Source organism: Xenia sp. Carnegie-2017, unplaced genomic scaffold (genome assembly GCF_021976095.1).
Source record: "Xenia sp. Carnegie-2017 unplaced genomic scaffold, XeniaSp_v1 HiC_scaffold_25, whole genome shotgun sequence".
In the NCBI taxonomy this organism is placed as follows: domain Eukaryota; kingdom Metazoa; phylum Cnidaria; class Anthozoa; order Malacalcyonacea; family Xeniidae; genus Xenia; species Xenia sp. Carnegie-2017.
In genome coordinates, this window is record NW_025813488.1 from 7,661,991 (window position 1) to 7,677,089 (window position 15,099).

At 36.3% G+C, this 15,099-nt stretch overlaps 5 protein-coding genes across 5 annotated transcripts; 2 read left to right on the forward strand and 3 right to left on the reverse strand.

Annotated features, from left to right (window-relative positions):
- Positions 1–219: 219 nt before the first annotated feature.
- On the forward strand, positions 220–7,588 carry LOC124452624 (la-related protein 4B-like). Its single transcript, XM_047003203.1, has 21 exons — positions 220–828; positions 2,020–2,093; positions 2,791–3,033; positions 3,369–3,397; positions 3,468–3,526; positions 3,601–3,753; positions 3,825–3,935; positions 4,221–4,274; positions 4,348–4,416; positions 4,475–4,552; positions 4,646–4,717; positions 4,885–4,939; positions 5,014–5,056; positions 5,126–5,335; positions 5,415–5,469; positions 5,547–5,645; positions 5,723–5,776; positions 5,845–5,888; positions 5,988–6,258; positions 6,350–6,493; positions 6,576–7,588. Exons 1-20 carry the CDS (start codon positions 778–780, stop codon positions 6,476–6,478), a joined length of 1,953 nt encoding a protein of 650 aa, XP_046859159.1. The 5' UTR covers positions 220–777; the 3' UTR covers positions 6,479–6,493; positions 6,576–7,588.
- On the reverse strand, positions 7,154–9,155 carry LOC124452627 (dnaJ homolog subfamily C member 22-like). Its single transcript, XM_047003205.1, has one exon. It carries the CDS (start codon positions 9,096–9,098, stop codon positions 7,977–7,979), a length of 1,122 nt encoding a protein of 373 aa, XP_046859161.1. The 5' UTR covers positions 9,099–9,155; the 3' UTR covers positions 7,154–7,976.
- Positions 9,156–9,241: 86 nt separating this feature from the next.
- On the forward strand, positions 9,242–13,380 carry LOC124452625 (peptide-N(4)-(N-acetyl-beta-glucosaminyl)asparagine amidase-like). Its single transcript, XM_047003204.1, has 9 exons — positions 9,242–9,486; positions 9,555–9,746; positions 9,819–10,060; positions 10,134–10,244; positions 10,322–10,495; positions 10,891–10,949; positions 12,268–12,415; positions 12,481–12,661; positions 12,736–13,380. The coding sequence occupies exons 1-9, from the start codon at positions 9,267–9,269 to the stop codon at positions 12,909–12,911; spliced, it is 1,503 nt and encodes a 500-aa protein (XP_046859160.1). The 5' UTR covers positions 9,242–9,266; the 3' UTR covers positions 12,912–13,380.
- On the reverse strand, positions 10,955–12,023 carry LOC124452629. Its single transcript, XM_047003207.1, has 2 exons — positions 11,769–12,023; positions 10,955–11,456 (listed from the first exon to the last, which is right to left on the reverse strand). Exons 1-2 carry the CDS (start codon positions 11,852–11,854, stop codon positions 11,105–11,107), a joined length of 438 nt encoding a protein of 145 aa, XP_046859163.1. The 5' UTR covers positions 11,855–12,023; the 3' UTR covers positions 10,955–11,104.
- Positions 13,381–13,487: 107 nt separating the features above from the next.
- On the reverse strand, positions 13,488–15,020 carry LOC124452628 (monothiol glutaredoxin-S11-like). The gene is made up of 5 exons (XM_047003206.1): positions 14,867–15,020; positions 14,660–14,756; positions 14,232–14,375; positions 13,911–14,153; positions 13,488–13,838 (listed from the first exon to the last, which is right to left on the reverse strand). The coding sequence occupies exons 1-5, from the start codon at positions 14,971–14,973 to the stop codon at positions 13,716–13,718; spliced, it is 714 nt and encodes a 237-aa protein (XP_046859162.1). The 5' UTR covers positions 14,974–15,020; the 3' UTR covers positions 13,488–13,715.
- Positions 15,021–15,099: the final 79 nt, after the last annotated feature.

The window sequence follows — 15,099 nt, forward strand, 5'->3', positions numbered from 1 at the left end:
CACGAAGAAAATATGGGTGGTCTTTAGTTGGTTTGACTTGTCAGTTAATAAAAATGATGATCGTACATTATCAAGAATCCATGATCATAATTGTGGCAAAATTATTATTGCTTGTTACTTGTTAGGCGTTCCAAGAATTAATGATCTCAACGTGTGAAATATAATCATTCTCTGTTTTAACCCTAATTTTATTGGGCGTGCGTCCAGGTGTGTGCAGGCTGTAAGGGAGCTAAAGGCAACCGCTTGGCTTTGTTGCATCTCTTGCACAATTTTAATGGTCGAAACTTGTTCGCTGTTCTTGCGAGTTTCTTTTGTTTGTTGTGTAGGGTAACTTATATATAACCGTCCTGTACCAAAGAAGGTGTCTTGGATTACTGCAGCGTTAAAAAAGTGGGAATTTTGCTATATACCCGTGTTTAAACTGTCCTGTTGCCACGTGTGTTGGCGGCGTAGGAAGAAAAATTTCTACAGCAGCTGCTCTTGCCTTTATTTTTTGAATACTTTTCGAGAAGCTGGATTTATTGGAAAACAGCCAGCGGGAGTATTATTTGAACCCGAACTTAAAACGTAGTCATTACAAGGAACACTAAGCAAGTTGGTTTCGGTTGTTAAACGTTGAGTGGAATTGTGTGCTTCAGTTTGTCTGCGTTCAGTCTTTGGACATCGTCACTGTCTGTAATTATCGTATTTTGTTTATTGCATTTGGCCTTTCACGTTAGTCCTCAACCATACAAGTTTTGGTGGGATAAGCGTTATCATAGCATTGTGAGGAACCGCATGACTTCGGCAATTTCTGTTCCTGAAGTGGATATCTCAAATTCAAACAAGGTGGGGTTGTTTGCTAACTGTTTCCTGAACTTGTGTTTCCCTTGATGTAATTGCTCGTAGTTATACAGTCATATGAAAAGAAACGCCATCTATGTTGTTTTGGGAACTGCTCGTTCGCCACAAGTACTCGGGCGAATATTTAAATATGTTGGGGGAAGTTTGATGATGTTGAATCTAACAGGTCGCCATGTTGCTGAAGCCTGAAGCAACTTCACCTTTTCGTGTTAATTCTTTTCTCTTATAAATATCCGTACTGAAATCAGAATTTTACTCGTTTTCAGGCAATTTTTGCGTCCACTGAAGCGTTTCTTATTAGCGAGAAAACACCTTTTGTAATTCATTTTCAGACTTTGAAAACATTGGTCTTTGATCAATTGATCACCATTTGAATAATTCTTACGTTTGAAAAGAGTTCGTCGTATTGTAAAGTGCATTGTAAAACCGTAAATGACTAAGACATGCAAGATTTGAGTATGATCCATTGAATTTTTTCTTTGTCTCTGATGTTGGCCCTAGGATATGGAATGCATTAATTTGGACTTATGTGTCTGTGTTACATAACCTTGTTATTTTAGCTATTTATTTCATTTGAATTTTATCACACTTTATGTGCACAAATCCTTATATTATTCATGCTTTCTCCTGTCATTTAACATTAACATTGTGCAATTTGCCTGCAATGGATTAAACTTAAACTTACCAGATTATACTGTTAAGACTAATGACAATATTGTCTGTGGTGAAACTTGATTCTTCCATTCAAATACTGCCATTATATAATTTGCTAAAATTTCTGAATTTGCTAAAGTTGTTTATCATGGTATTGTGTTTGACAAAGTTGAAATGAATTTGATCTCAGATATGCATCTGTATAGAACTATAGATAAATTTGTAAAATAACCTTTTAAAAGCATGGTGCTGGTTGGTCGAATGCTTGAAAAAACTTGTGTTTTTGTAACTCGAAAGAAACACAGGAATGTTAGTTTTGCAAATGAAATTTTAAAGGCAAAAATGTAAACAATATGTTATTAAAACCAATAATTAATACTATTTTTAAAAGGCCATTTTATGAAGGAAATAGAAAACATATTTATATGTTCCTATTGATTTATAGAAACACTTGTGAAAGCCCCGATTCCTTCCACATCAATTTGAATAGCTATAACTGATTCATTATTAATGTTTCTCTAGCTGTCATCATCATCATTATCCGAGTCTCAGAAAGCTTATCTTAATCCAGATGCAGTGATCTTTGAGACCAACGGGTGTGTAATGGTCATATAAGTGTTAAATACGTGAGCTAGTCTTTATGTATTTATTTTACATGTTTTTTACATTTCCTTCTTACATTCTTATTAATGTGTACATCTTGATTTACATGTCATTGTTCTGTTTATGTATTTATTTACATATTCTTTTTACATTCAGTCATTGTTATGTTTATGTCTTTATTTATAAGTCAAAAGTTTTGCTTTTATTAAAAAATTTAGATGACCTGCCTTGTTTACAGATTGCTGGCAGGCAGATTCAGTTGAGAACTTTTGGAGAAAAAGTACAATAATGGGGTCAACCTCTCTTGGGATTAATCTGCCGGCCAACAAAACATAAACAAGGCAAATCGTCAATTATAGTGATCAACATAACATTTCTAATGGTTCTGCAAACATTAAAGAAGAATTTTTGTCTAAAAGAAAGTGCATGTGTTTAAATAAAAAATAAGATTATATGGTATTGCTAAAATTGCACATGTACATGTTACATAATTTGTTGGGTGTTTCTGGTCAATTTTAAATGAAAATGTCATGAAGCATTGTCAAACATCTAAATATTGGTGCATGACCATGTGTAAGGTTATTGAGATTTCACTGTTTATTTGTCCATTTTGTTTTGTCAATAATTATCAGACAAACCGAGGCTTTTAGCTCAAGCAGTAAGGAAAATAAGAAGAACTTTTTGTATTAGATCTTTAAATGAAGAGTCATCCATGAAGTCGGATAGTGCGGATGAACAAAAAGCTAAGATGCCATCACCTTTGCCAAACCCAGGAAAAGATGAGACAATGATTGTCATAAATGGCGAGGATTCTGGTGTTTTTGTTAATCTTATTGACAAAAGGAACATCCCCGATCACATAAAACCTGATGAATTACCAAAAGATGAACTGCGAAGTCTTATAAGACAGCAGCTGGAATATTATTTCTCTAGGTAAATATGCGTCTAATGAAATTTCAAAATTTGCATTCTGGCTATAACGTCGCTCATACACATGCCTATGTTTGAAATTTTCAAAACAGCAGTGGAAAGTTACGGCAATAAAATCGTCTACCACATTTTTACTAAATTTACGTTTAAAGAATGTCAAAATTATGCTTTAATTGTATTTTTCAAATTTTGATTTGAAATTTATTTGTCTTTGATTTGCTAATGCACAAAATTGGCTCGTAGTTTGCAATTGCGATGTGCTAATTCGAACCCTGTGTTTACATACATCATTTGCCATCACAAAGTACTTAAAGTTCTGGTTGCTTTTGTTTTAATAGAGAAAACTTGGCTGGGGATACCTATCTGGGTGAGTTAAAAACAAAGATATTTATTCTTTCTCTATAAGTTTATTGACTTCAATTCTTTTATTATATCAGTATCTCAAATGGATAGTGATCAATATGTGTTAATTCAAATTGTGGCCAACTTCAACCAGGTAATGTTCTTTTATCTTGCATTTTCATGGCCACAAGAAAGTCATGATTGTTTGAATACCTTTGTGCACTTTAGATGAAGAAGTTAACCAATGATATTGAGCTAGTAAAGGAAGCCATTAAAGAATCTGCATATTTGCAAATGGATGATAGCTTCACAAAAATGAGACCAAACATGAAACGTTGTATAGTCATCTTACGTGAAGTACCTGATTCCACTACAGTTGAGGTAGTTTTTTTCAGGTACTTTATGAAGTATTTGTGTATTGATTCATTGAAATGTTTGTATGGAACATTTAGGAAGTGGAAAAGCTGTTTAGTGGAGAAGGTTGTCCAAAATATGTCAGTTGTGAGCCTGCTAATAATAACTACTGGTATATACAGTTTGTGTCAGAAGAATGTGCTCAAAAGGTTTGTTGTTGAATGTCATTTGAAAATGTCCTAGTAGTCTTGATCACTTTTCAAATATCCTAATGTTTATAAAGACTTCATATTGTAAATGTCATTGACTAAACCATGTAAGATTTGTGTATGATTCCTTGAATTTTATTTGTTTTTGATGTTGGCTCTAGAAAATGGAATGTATTGATGTGGAATTCAATGTCTGTGTTACATAACCTTGTTCTTATACATGTTGATTTCATTTGAATCCTATCACACAGTCTTAGTAATTTTGCACTGCTTTCCACTATTTAGGCTTACCGATATTTGCGAGAAGATGTTAAGACATTTAAAGGAAAACCAATAATGGTAAATGGCATTCCGACAAAGATTGATATAAATTTGACATTGTACAAGTAGTAAATATCTTGGTGCATTACAGGCAAGAATCAAAGCAAAACCAATACCAAGAGCTGCATCAAACTATGGCCAGAAGAATGGATTGCAACAGGTAATCACTTGTTATCAAGAATGTTAAACAAAAGAAGCTGATGTAAAATATTTTGCAGGCTCCTGAAAATTCGACAATTTCTTCAATTGCCTCACCTACTTTCCGTTATCCTATTTCACCAATGTATGGAAACCAGGTTTGTATATCTTATGACATGCGTTGATTTTACATAAACATGGTGTTTAGCTTTCATACAATTGTTGAGCTGTAACATTCATGGTTTTTACAGGGATATTCATTTTTTCCACCACATGTCATGTCACAATGGGCTGCTGGCCAGCACTTCTTTGATCCAACGTTTGTAAGTATTTCATAAGCATTTTTCAGGTTATTTTTAATGTCCCAACTTATCCCATTGTGATCATCTTCAATATCCAACTCATGCCATGGTGACCATCATTAATATGCTACTTAGCTTATGGTGATCATTAATATCCTTTCTTAACCCGAGATGATCATGCTTTTTAGATTCCAACTCTTGTAAACAATGTCTATCACTCCCACAATTTCGGTAAAGCTGCTAGTGAGTAACAATGATTATACATAATTTTCTTTATCTATCTGCTTTCATGTTAATCAAATGGTTTCATTCTGTAGATCATCAAGGCAACCGAGCTTTTTATTCAGGCAATAGAAATCGGTAAACAAATTTTGTACTAGAGCAGTTGTTGTCAAAGTCTTAGTGACAAACGTTCCTTGTGTTTTACAGGAATCAAACACGAAGTCATCGTGAAACTTCTGAACGCTTTGAGAAAGATGCGACACCGAATCGACCTCGAGCCTACAGTACCAATGGTATGAGCAGCGGTGCTAGCAATAATACTGGTACAAATCCTATTACGAACAATGGCGGTGGTAAATCTTCGTCCAGCTCGATGACGTCATTCCCAGCTTGGCGAAAAAATGAGGAGGAATACAGGTTGGGATTTGATTGTCACGGATAACATAAAGATTAAGGAGTTTTTGCTCAATGGTTTGTTGTCGTTTTGTTTGTTTAGACCTGGTCCTAGAGCTCGCAGACGTCGAGGAAGCAGTGAAGACATTCACTCTAGTGTAAGTACCGAAGGTGTTTTGTCGTTGCCAAATTTCGATATTTTGCGATTGTTTAACCTGTGATATTGTTATACAAGCGATCACCAATACCTCAAGAACCACAACGCAGTAAAGACGATAGTCATTTCAATCTATCCAACGCACAATTTCCTCCTTTACCTTCAGCTAATGCATTTGTGAGTAGAGAATACTTCGTGTTTGTTTTTCATTTGCGTTTGAAAATGTAAATTGTGTTTGTGCTTTACGTGTGCAGAACACTTCTGATCTTCCATTTCTATCGTCGAGTCCAAGACCTGACTATAACAAGGTACTTTGTAAGCAGTTTCGTTTGTTGTGATCGAGTGCCATTCTCCTTGAATATCATGTTTTGTTTAGGTCGCATCATCTCCACCATTATCTCCTCCGGTCACACCGACAAGGTGAAGCGTTGTAGTTTTTTTTTTCCTTTATCGTCGTGAAATCTTTAACTCTGTTCGTGCATGCATTTTTTTAATGGGTTATTTTTCTTCACCTTCCAGCCATTCCAGAATTCCTATGCTCAAAGCAGACAACGACGAAGTTACGAAGGGCCTAGCACTCGATGAATCTAATGATGGTAATCAAGTGAAAAAGACAGATTTGAAAAAGACGGATATGAAAAAAACTGATACGAAAAAAACTGATTCGAAAAAAACCGATACGAAAAAGACCGATTTGAAAAAGACCTACTCAAAAAGTGCCCAGGATACGAAAGAGAACGTTTCAAAGGATGATGTCAACAAGGCAAATAGTACCCCGGAAAAGGCAAAGGTAACTGGTGTCCGTTTCTCGTGTCACGTTTCATTTTGTGATCGGTTTTATTGTACACACGTCATTGATTACCTTTTTTTTATTGTCGTAGGAAACGTTGAGTGAGAAACTCAGTTACGCTCAGATTGCTCAGAAAAAAGCAATGCAAGTGAAGCAACAACAAGCGGCAGCTAGTGTTGCAGGCTCAATTAGTGCCACACAATCCAATGTGCAATCATAGCTTGGTTTGGACAGGGTTTGTCTTTCGCTTTTTGTATTTTTACTACATCAATTGCCCTCGGCTTTTTCTCAATTAACCTTTCCTATCCAATTTATAGGTGGTTTTTATAACATAATCTGTCGACTACTGTCGACGTTGTTCTTATGCGAGTCACGTGTGCAAGTTAAGTGTGTAATAAGGAAGAGGCATGTGAAATAAAGATGCAATGGCTCCGGCTTTACACACCTGGTGTGAAACACATTTGCGAACTCATTGTATACAAGCAAAGTGTGGTTGATAATGTACGTATCGACTGTTTGAGGAGTTATGTCAAGATGATGGCTTGTTCGCACCATGCCAGTGGAATTTATACCGGTTGATACTCATTGAAGTAATTCAATGTAGTTATCAACTGAAGACGTTGTGAGAGTTGTTTAGTCTGGTGAAGAAGATGGTCTCCTGTTGACCATACTCGCTCACTGACATTTGAAATGATAGCTTTTTGCTTATTTGTAAATGAAGTTGCTCCTTTATTGTTAGTCGTATTTATGTAATAGTTAGCCGAGTTAAAGTTATGGCTAGCGGATTTTCTGCTTGTTTTCAACTCCTAATTTAAGTATGACAAGCGAAATCGTTAAACTGCAGATGACTACCATTAGGATTAGAAAAAGTGGATCAATTGATCAAATTGGACACTTTAACACCAATCTTTGTGTCTATTCTGACACGAAAAATCACTATTATGTGATGATTTGTATTTTAAGCAAAAATCATTGTTGATAACAAGAATTCAGTTGAAACAAGTCAAATAATTAACCGTAAACGATGATATTTTCCAGAAAGTAGCGTTGATTACGCAATAGTAATGAACGCATGGTATGCAAATCAAAACATGACGGCAGATGATAAATCTCTAGTTAATGGAAGAAGGCGCGTGGAAACATGTGCAGTACTCTTTGCGTTCGGTCTTTCTTCCTGGATTGAACTTTACCCTTCGCTTGGATTTTGGTGTGTAAATATTTAACAGTTGAACTGCTATTTTGTAGCGAAATAGTTAAACTGCTGTAAAATTCTACTGATTCTAACTCTTGTAAAATTGACTTATTCCAATTTGACGATGGTTTTGACTCACGTGTGTGTATTTTGATACAATAGTTGATGCTTAAAATTGCTTGGTATTGTACACATTGCTAAAAAGAATATGTTCTAGTACGAAGTTCTCAACACTGATAGAGTAAATCTGGCACTTAGAGCACATTTTATAGATAGCCGTTAGTCCCAGTCGCTCCATCTGCACAAAAAGTTGTGTTAAATTTCAAAATAAAGATAAGGCAAGTTTTTCTTCGTTTTGATCAGGTTTCCGTGTTATTTACATATGCAATCTTAAGCTCTTCCACAGAAGAGAGATAAAGTCTAATAACGGAGCACATGGAACTGAACTATCTTTCAGCATTGATTAATTGTCAACATGTTCGTTCTGTTTGGTAAATAATGCAACAATCTCTGAACTAATGAGGGGTTATCTTTTAAATTTGTTATAATCGTCTCTTCTCTTTTGGTTCTTCGACAATCTTCGTGCTTTGATTGCTGACAGAATGTCATAAGCTTCTTGTAATTGTATAAAGCGTTTCTGCGCAAAGTCTTTATCTCCGCGATATACATCAGGATGCCATTCGCGGGCTAGTTGCCTGTAACGGTTTTTGATTTCTTGCTGAGTAGCATTTTCTGTCAAGTTTAGCACTTTCAAAGCATTCTGCTCACCCGTGGGATCAGCTGCTCGCACCAACTCATCAAAGAGCTTCTGCCAGCCATGTGTCCGTGCTTCTTTGAACAACTGCCTCATAATATCTTTAAAATCCCTCCACAATGGTGAACTAAAGAAATGATTAATCGCAACCTTAAGTTTGATAGTTTCACCATCTTCAGTGACAACAGCCGCGTTGTGATACAGGAATGAAATCCACAATCCCATGACAAGGCATCCTCCCAAGCAAATCATGAAAAATCGCTTGCAAACGCCTCGTTTAGGTCGTCTTTGCGTTCTGAATTCACGGTAATTTTGAAATGCTAGGGCGCTGAACAACGCAACGTACATTATACCTGGTTCTTGTTTTGTAATGCACGCCAATATGACATTAGATATATAGCTAACACATAAAGGAGTAATGAAGTCTCCTTTCTCTCGTCCAACGTTCCCAACCAGATAAACGCCGACAGCTACTCCAAAAGGTACAACCACTCCTGTCGTCCAAAGAGGATATTCTTCAGGGATTGCTATTCTGACAAGAAAACCGTAGAAATAGCCAACCAACAACTGTCCTGCAAAACGGCTGGCATTAAACTGCGGCGTGCCTCTTTTGATTTTTCCTTTCAAGTGCTCTACGTATGACGGTTCTTCGTTGGCGTCGTCAACATAATCTGGCACTCTCCAAATATCACGAAACCAGCCTAAACCGAACACTCCACCGAACGTCGACCACCATAGAAAGGCATGGATATCTCGTCCAAGATAGAAGTGATGAATTCCAAACACTCCAAGGAATAGCCACAAGATATAAGTAAAGAGAAGACTCTTTTTAGCCATAGTTATTGGCCGTTTTAATAAGGATGGTGTAATTGTGTAAAACAATGACAACAACATCAGTGATTTGTGACTATGTTTATACTAGAGTTATCATTGTATACCCGCCATTACATGGCGCAAAATGATTGGTCAACGTGTCGTATTCAGTGGTCGAAATGTCATTTACCTTTAAATTTAGTCCAGATACCTACGGAGATCAGCAGTAATAACAATACAGACGTCAAAATGGAGGCCAACGAAGCAAATTTTTTTGCCAGAATAATGTCTCATTTCAACCAAGTTACTGAGTATGAAGAACCACGTCTACAAGACTTATATCTTGCACGTATTCCAGTTGTGGAACTACATACTCGGGCTGAAGCAATTCGTCTGGAGAAGTTAAGAACGAACGAGAAAATGTCTTCCAAAGATTGCCTTGTCTTGGCCCTTCTCGTGTGGTTCAAATGTATGTCCTCAAACTATTTCCTTAATAATAAAAATACCCTTGTTGCTTACAACGTGAATATTTTTCAGCTGAGTTTTTTCATGGGTTCACACGTTCTTTGAGATGCGAGAAATGCAATGAAGATGGCGTAGGTAGCGGTGTATGCGAGGCAACGCTGGAGGAAAGGAGATGGGGTGCTAACAGGACAGAACTATACCGATGTCCAAGATGCGCCAAAATCATGAGATTTCCGCGTTACAATGATCCAGAAAAATTGCTTGGTATTGCATTATATTGGTATTGTTATAGTCTTACTTTAAAGAAAACAAAAACTATAGCATATTTCTTTTTAGAGACTAGACGTGGTCGATGTGGGGAGTGGGCAAATGCATTCACGATGTGTTGTGTTGCGTTAGGCTTTAAAACTCGGTATGTTGTCGACTGGACAGACCATGTTTGGACTGAAGTGTTTTCCGATACTCAAGAAAGATGGCTTCACTGCGACCCCTGTGAGGGTGTATGCGATAAGCCATTATTGTATGAGGCGGGATGGAATAAGCAGCTGACATATGTTATTGCTTTTGCAAAAGACCATGTGAGCTTTCATTAAGAATGTTTGATGTTGTTTTTGTGGAAAGTAAGTCTTTGTTTGTTCTCTTTGACTCAAGATAATGGATGTTACTTGGAGATACTCCAATAGGCATGATGAAGTATTGAAACGCCGCAGAGAATGTCGTGAAGAGTGGCTTGTTTTAACTATCTCTAACTTCAATAAAAGTGTAATGACAATTTTTGTTGTTGGTGGGTTAATATGCTCTAGCTTCATGAAAATATTAATATTGTACCGTAATGACAGTTTTTAGATCAACTGTCTCCGGAAATGAGACTAGTTGCTGAGGTACAAAATATCAAGGAATTGGTTAGTTTCCTTACTCCGCAAAAGGATGTCAGAGCTGAAGAGAGGCAAGGCCGTATTTCTGGTGATGTGGAGTGGCGGAGGGCTAGGGGAGAGCTGGGTAATAGCCAAAAGGTAAAATTATTATCAGTTAATGATTTTTTATGATAAAATTGTGAATTGAAAAGCATGATAGATTTGTCACCAAGATTAAGTCTCTGTTTTATAAAATCGTAAATAATTAAAATTTATTATCTTTTTTCAGTCTGATTTAGTGTAACATGTTATGATTATTTTGCCTTTGTGCAATGTTGCTAAATTATGGAATTTATTATTGTGATTCGTTGGCAAAGAACTAATATTGCTCGGACAAATGTTTTCAATCGTTGTCTGCCTAAGAGAAGTCAAAAGATCCTAGTTTAAAAAGATCCTAGGTTAAGTTTTATGTTATCACCCAGTTATTATAAATGGCCCAAATTGAATATGCATTGAAAATATCAAAATAATAATTTGCTGTTGTTGGATTTTAGGTTACTGGAACATGTGGATTTGTTTTTAAACCAAATGAAGAAGATATTCAAAAAGGAAGGTGTGTAAGAGATATCAATTTTTATTCGCATATTTTACAATTTATTTGTTAATATATGAGTATTATGTTTGATCTCTGGAATTAGTTCTACTACTTCAGCTTTGGAATATAAGTGTGCCTACTATAATTTCATTATAATTGTTCATCAATATTGTCTATTTTCCTCCTCTTGGCGCTTCATTGAAGTCAAAATTTCGTTTTCCTCCTCTTGGTGCTTCATCGAAGTCAAAATTCCTTTTTCCTCCTCTTGGTGCTTCATTGAAGTCAAAATTCCGTTTTCCTCCTCTTGGTGCTTCATTGAAGTCAAAATTCCGTTTTCCTCCTCTTGGTGCTTCATTGAAGTCAAAATTTCGTTTTCCTCCTCTTGGTGCTTCATCGAAGTCAAAATTCCTTTTTCCTCCTCTTGGTGCTTCATCGAAGTCAAAATTCCTTTTTCCCCCTCTTGGTGCTTCATTGAAGTCAAAATTTCTTTTACCTCCTCTGGGCGATTCAATCAAATCGTGACTTCTGAAATGTAGAAAAAATTCCGTACAATTTTATTTGTGACAGGAATACACACATCATCATGCCAATAAGTCCTTTTATACATTAGTTAACGCGTGGCTAAATTTGAAACGAAGCTATCGAAAATTTCTCATAGCCGCTTTAAATCACAATTAGTTGTTACTGATTGCTTTATTTCTTATTGAAAATGTCCAATGTAGTCGCTCGTGTTCTCGCTCATTCGCACGTTTCTTTGCTCTGAAACATTTAGCTAGTTGTACGTACATAACGCGCTCTTAAATATTTATTACATCAATGAGTTAAATCAATAGTTACCTGTGATTTTCTTCCGAAGTAAACTCTGCTTGTATTGTGCAGAAACACTGGACCAAGAGAACGAGAACTGTTAAGGCTTGAATCATTTTTTCAAATTTGAATTTTCAAGTTTTCTTGCAAAGATGTCTCTAGAACCGCTGCTGTCGCGTATGTGGAATTCTATCTTACAGCTCTCTGCTTTTATCCTTTAATTTTTTTTTTAATTATTTGAACATGATGTGTCCATTCCATCCTCTGTCCTCTGTAGTAATATAATTGAATTTAATTTCGTTATCTACTTAAGCCAGATGTCATCCTAATCTCTCGAATGGACGCTATCGTTTCATCTTTCGTTTTTTTTTACTTTCTTATTTTTTTCGACATTGTTAAAATACATTGTTCTCAATCTGGTCTGCTTGGAATCGCAACACACGCCCACTTCAGTTGCAATTATCGTAACTTTTTCCATGAGATTGTGCGTGTTTTAATGCAAACTGAAACGTCTCTGTTTTTATTGTAGAATGCGAGTTCGTTACTCCACAGCAGCCAACATATACTACAGATGTCATGATGACATTATACCACGGGATGATGATATCAAAGGGTGGGAGAATGGAATCAACTCGATGACGTCAGTGGTACGAAAAGAGGAACATGACTGGAAAATGGTAGATTTTGATTTGGCATTTTCTTCAAGAAGATTTTGTGCTAGTGTTTTGCGGTTTGTCCTTAGGTTTACCTGGCAATGCAGGAGAGCCAAGATTCGGGAGAAATTACCTGGGTAATTGATGTCGGCGGTTTCGAGATTGATATGATAATTGTTAAAGCGTCGTATACTACGTTCAAAGATGGTCATGTTAATATGGTAATTGGCGAAGATAAGCAAGAAGGAATGAGCGAAGCTTTAGATGGAGGTACGTCATGTCACTAATACTGCTTTTCCCATTTCTGTTCTTACAACGACATATTTTCACAAACGTTTTTGCAGTCCATGAAAGAACCGTGAAGTTCAGTGGTCACCCAAAAGTCAAGCTCTCTGGGTTTTTGAGATGTTCAAATAGAGAAGAGAATAGCTGGCAACATTCACAGCTTTTCCGTCAATCATCGAGCAGTTTGATGGAGTTCCCACTCGATATCAGGATTGAATTCAAGTCAAAAAAATAATTGTCTTGTGGGTTTTCTGATTGGGATGCCACCTTACCCGTGTACTTCCACTGTTAGCTATAAATCTAGTTTGTCCACGTCTTTTTTGACTTTCTCTTTCATATTGGGAGTTGGGCTTGAGATTATACAGCCGACTCTGTTTGAAATCTCTTACTTATTAATCATCATGCTGTTGTAGTTAGCTCAACTCTTTGCAAAACTAAGTTGACGAGTTTCACGCGATTTACTCAATTGTATTTTACAATCACAGTTTTTCGCTTGAACATTTTCCTACTAAGTCATCATTCCGGCTTTCTGCTGCGTTTCTCATATACAGATGTCAGCATAGGAAGGAAAAAAGGAATGTCACTGAAAGCCAGTAAAGACTTCGGAAGCAAAGCTACAGTAAACGCACATATGCGTTTACTCACCAACAAATATGAAGAATAAATAATTGCGTAAATGACGCAACAATAAATTTTTAAACAAATGTGTATCGTTCTTTGAGATTAACTGAAGTTTAATACTTTTATAAAACGTTCTGTTTCTGTGCCTTAAAAAACAATGAACTCGCTCCGGCAACTCTCAATACGCAGATAAGAAAAATCACACTTGCTTCTTTTTCAACTATTCCCTTGTTCCATTGTGACAATAATTTAACTTAAAATTATTTACAGATGTTCTAATTTTTCAATTTAACCAATTAATCTTGAAGAATTACTTTCGTAACCGCAATCTTACGCACATATTATATGTATGGTGAAGTTTTACCTCAACGTGCCAAAGTAATTAAAAATTCCACGAGTCATTATAATTTACAGCAAGCTAGTACTTCTTTAGTGTTTGTAACATGACTTCTCGTTTGTTTCTTTCATCCAATATTGTATCACGGATGATTGTCAAATCATCTAGAGATTTCTTTTCATCCAATACAACTTTATCATCATTCTGTATGACAAAAAATTTAAAATAATTCCTCAAGTTCTGAGTCAGGATGCACACTAGAAAGGCAACACTCACATCTTCAAATCCCATGGCAAACAAACACTCCACAGCACCTTTAACTGGCAGGAGTTTGTTTTGAAAAGTGTTTGTGCTAAGTTTCAAAGTTCTGTATTTGATTTCCTTTGGCTCTTTTATGACATTGTTGGCAATTCGTAGCAGCAGCTGTGAGGCACTATCAAAGGCATCAGGGGAGTTTTCTAACAGCTCACGAAAACAATCCAAAGCTCGTCCAATAGTCACTTTAGAAGAATCCACTGCCTTAAAAAGTAAGCATATCTAACATTAGCCAGCCTTCTCATCAATAAAAGTGAATGTTTAAGTTGATTAATGACTCACTGTCTGATTGCTTTGAAGTGATAATTGTAAAATTTTTTCTTCTAATGCTTTTGGGTCTGGACCTCTGAGTTCATCCAACTTTTGACCATGAAGAAAAAATAGGAAGGTTGGCATTGCTCGGATGCCATAAATGGCAGCTGTCCCCTTAAAAAAGACAACATCATGAGTAAATAAATCAGAATTTAGAGCTCCATAACAACACAACAAAACACGTACTGTAGGTGTTGGTTCAGTTGAAATTGGGAATTATACTCAAAAACCTCTTACAGAAATTGCATGTCATCAAGATCAAGTAACTGCATTTGAAAATGGTTACTTTGTTTTTTCCATGAGCCAAACACCATTACATGTATTAATGATCATCTCAACAAATACATTATTTTAGTTGGTGCAACATGCACTGTTGACAACTGTTCTTTTAATCTTACCTTACATATATCAACATCCACCTTTAGGAATACTGCTTGTGTAAATTGCGTGCTTAACTGCTCGAATACTGGTGCTATTCTTTTACATGGACCGCACCTGCGTTGGAATCATAGAAAGTAAAAGCATTAGAGAAGATAGCTGACCTCATCCTCACTTATCCCCAACAAGACCCTATACCCTAGAACTAGATGATTAAATTACGTCACCACGAAGCTGTGAAATCCACAATCACCAATTTATTGCTATTTTGTTGAAACTCTGCGTTGAATTGTTCGTCACTTTGAATAACAAGAACATTTCCATGAGATGCCATGTGTAAATATCACTGGTTGAATTCGACTTTATCTCTTCATACGTTGTTAGGACACGTTGCCGGATTACGTCGGAGCGCTCCGATACAAACCGACCGGCTTTCCCGCGCCGCGCGATGCTTTGCACT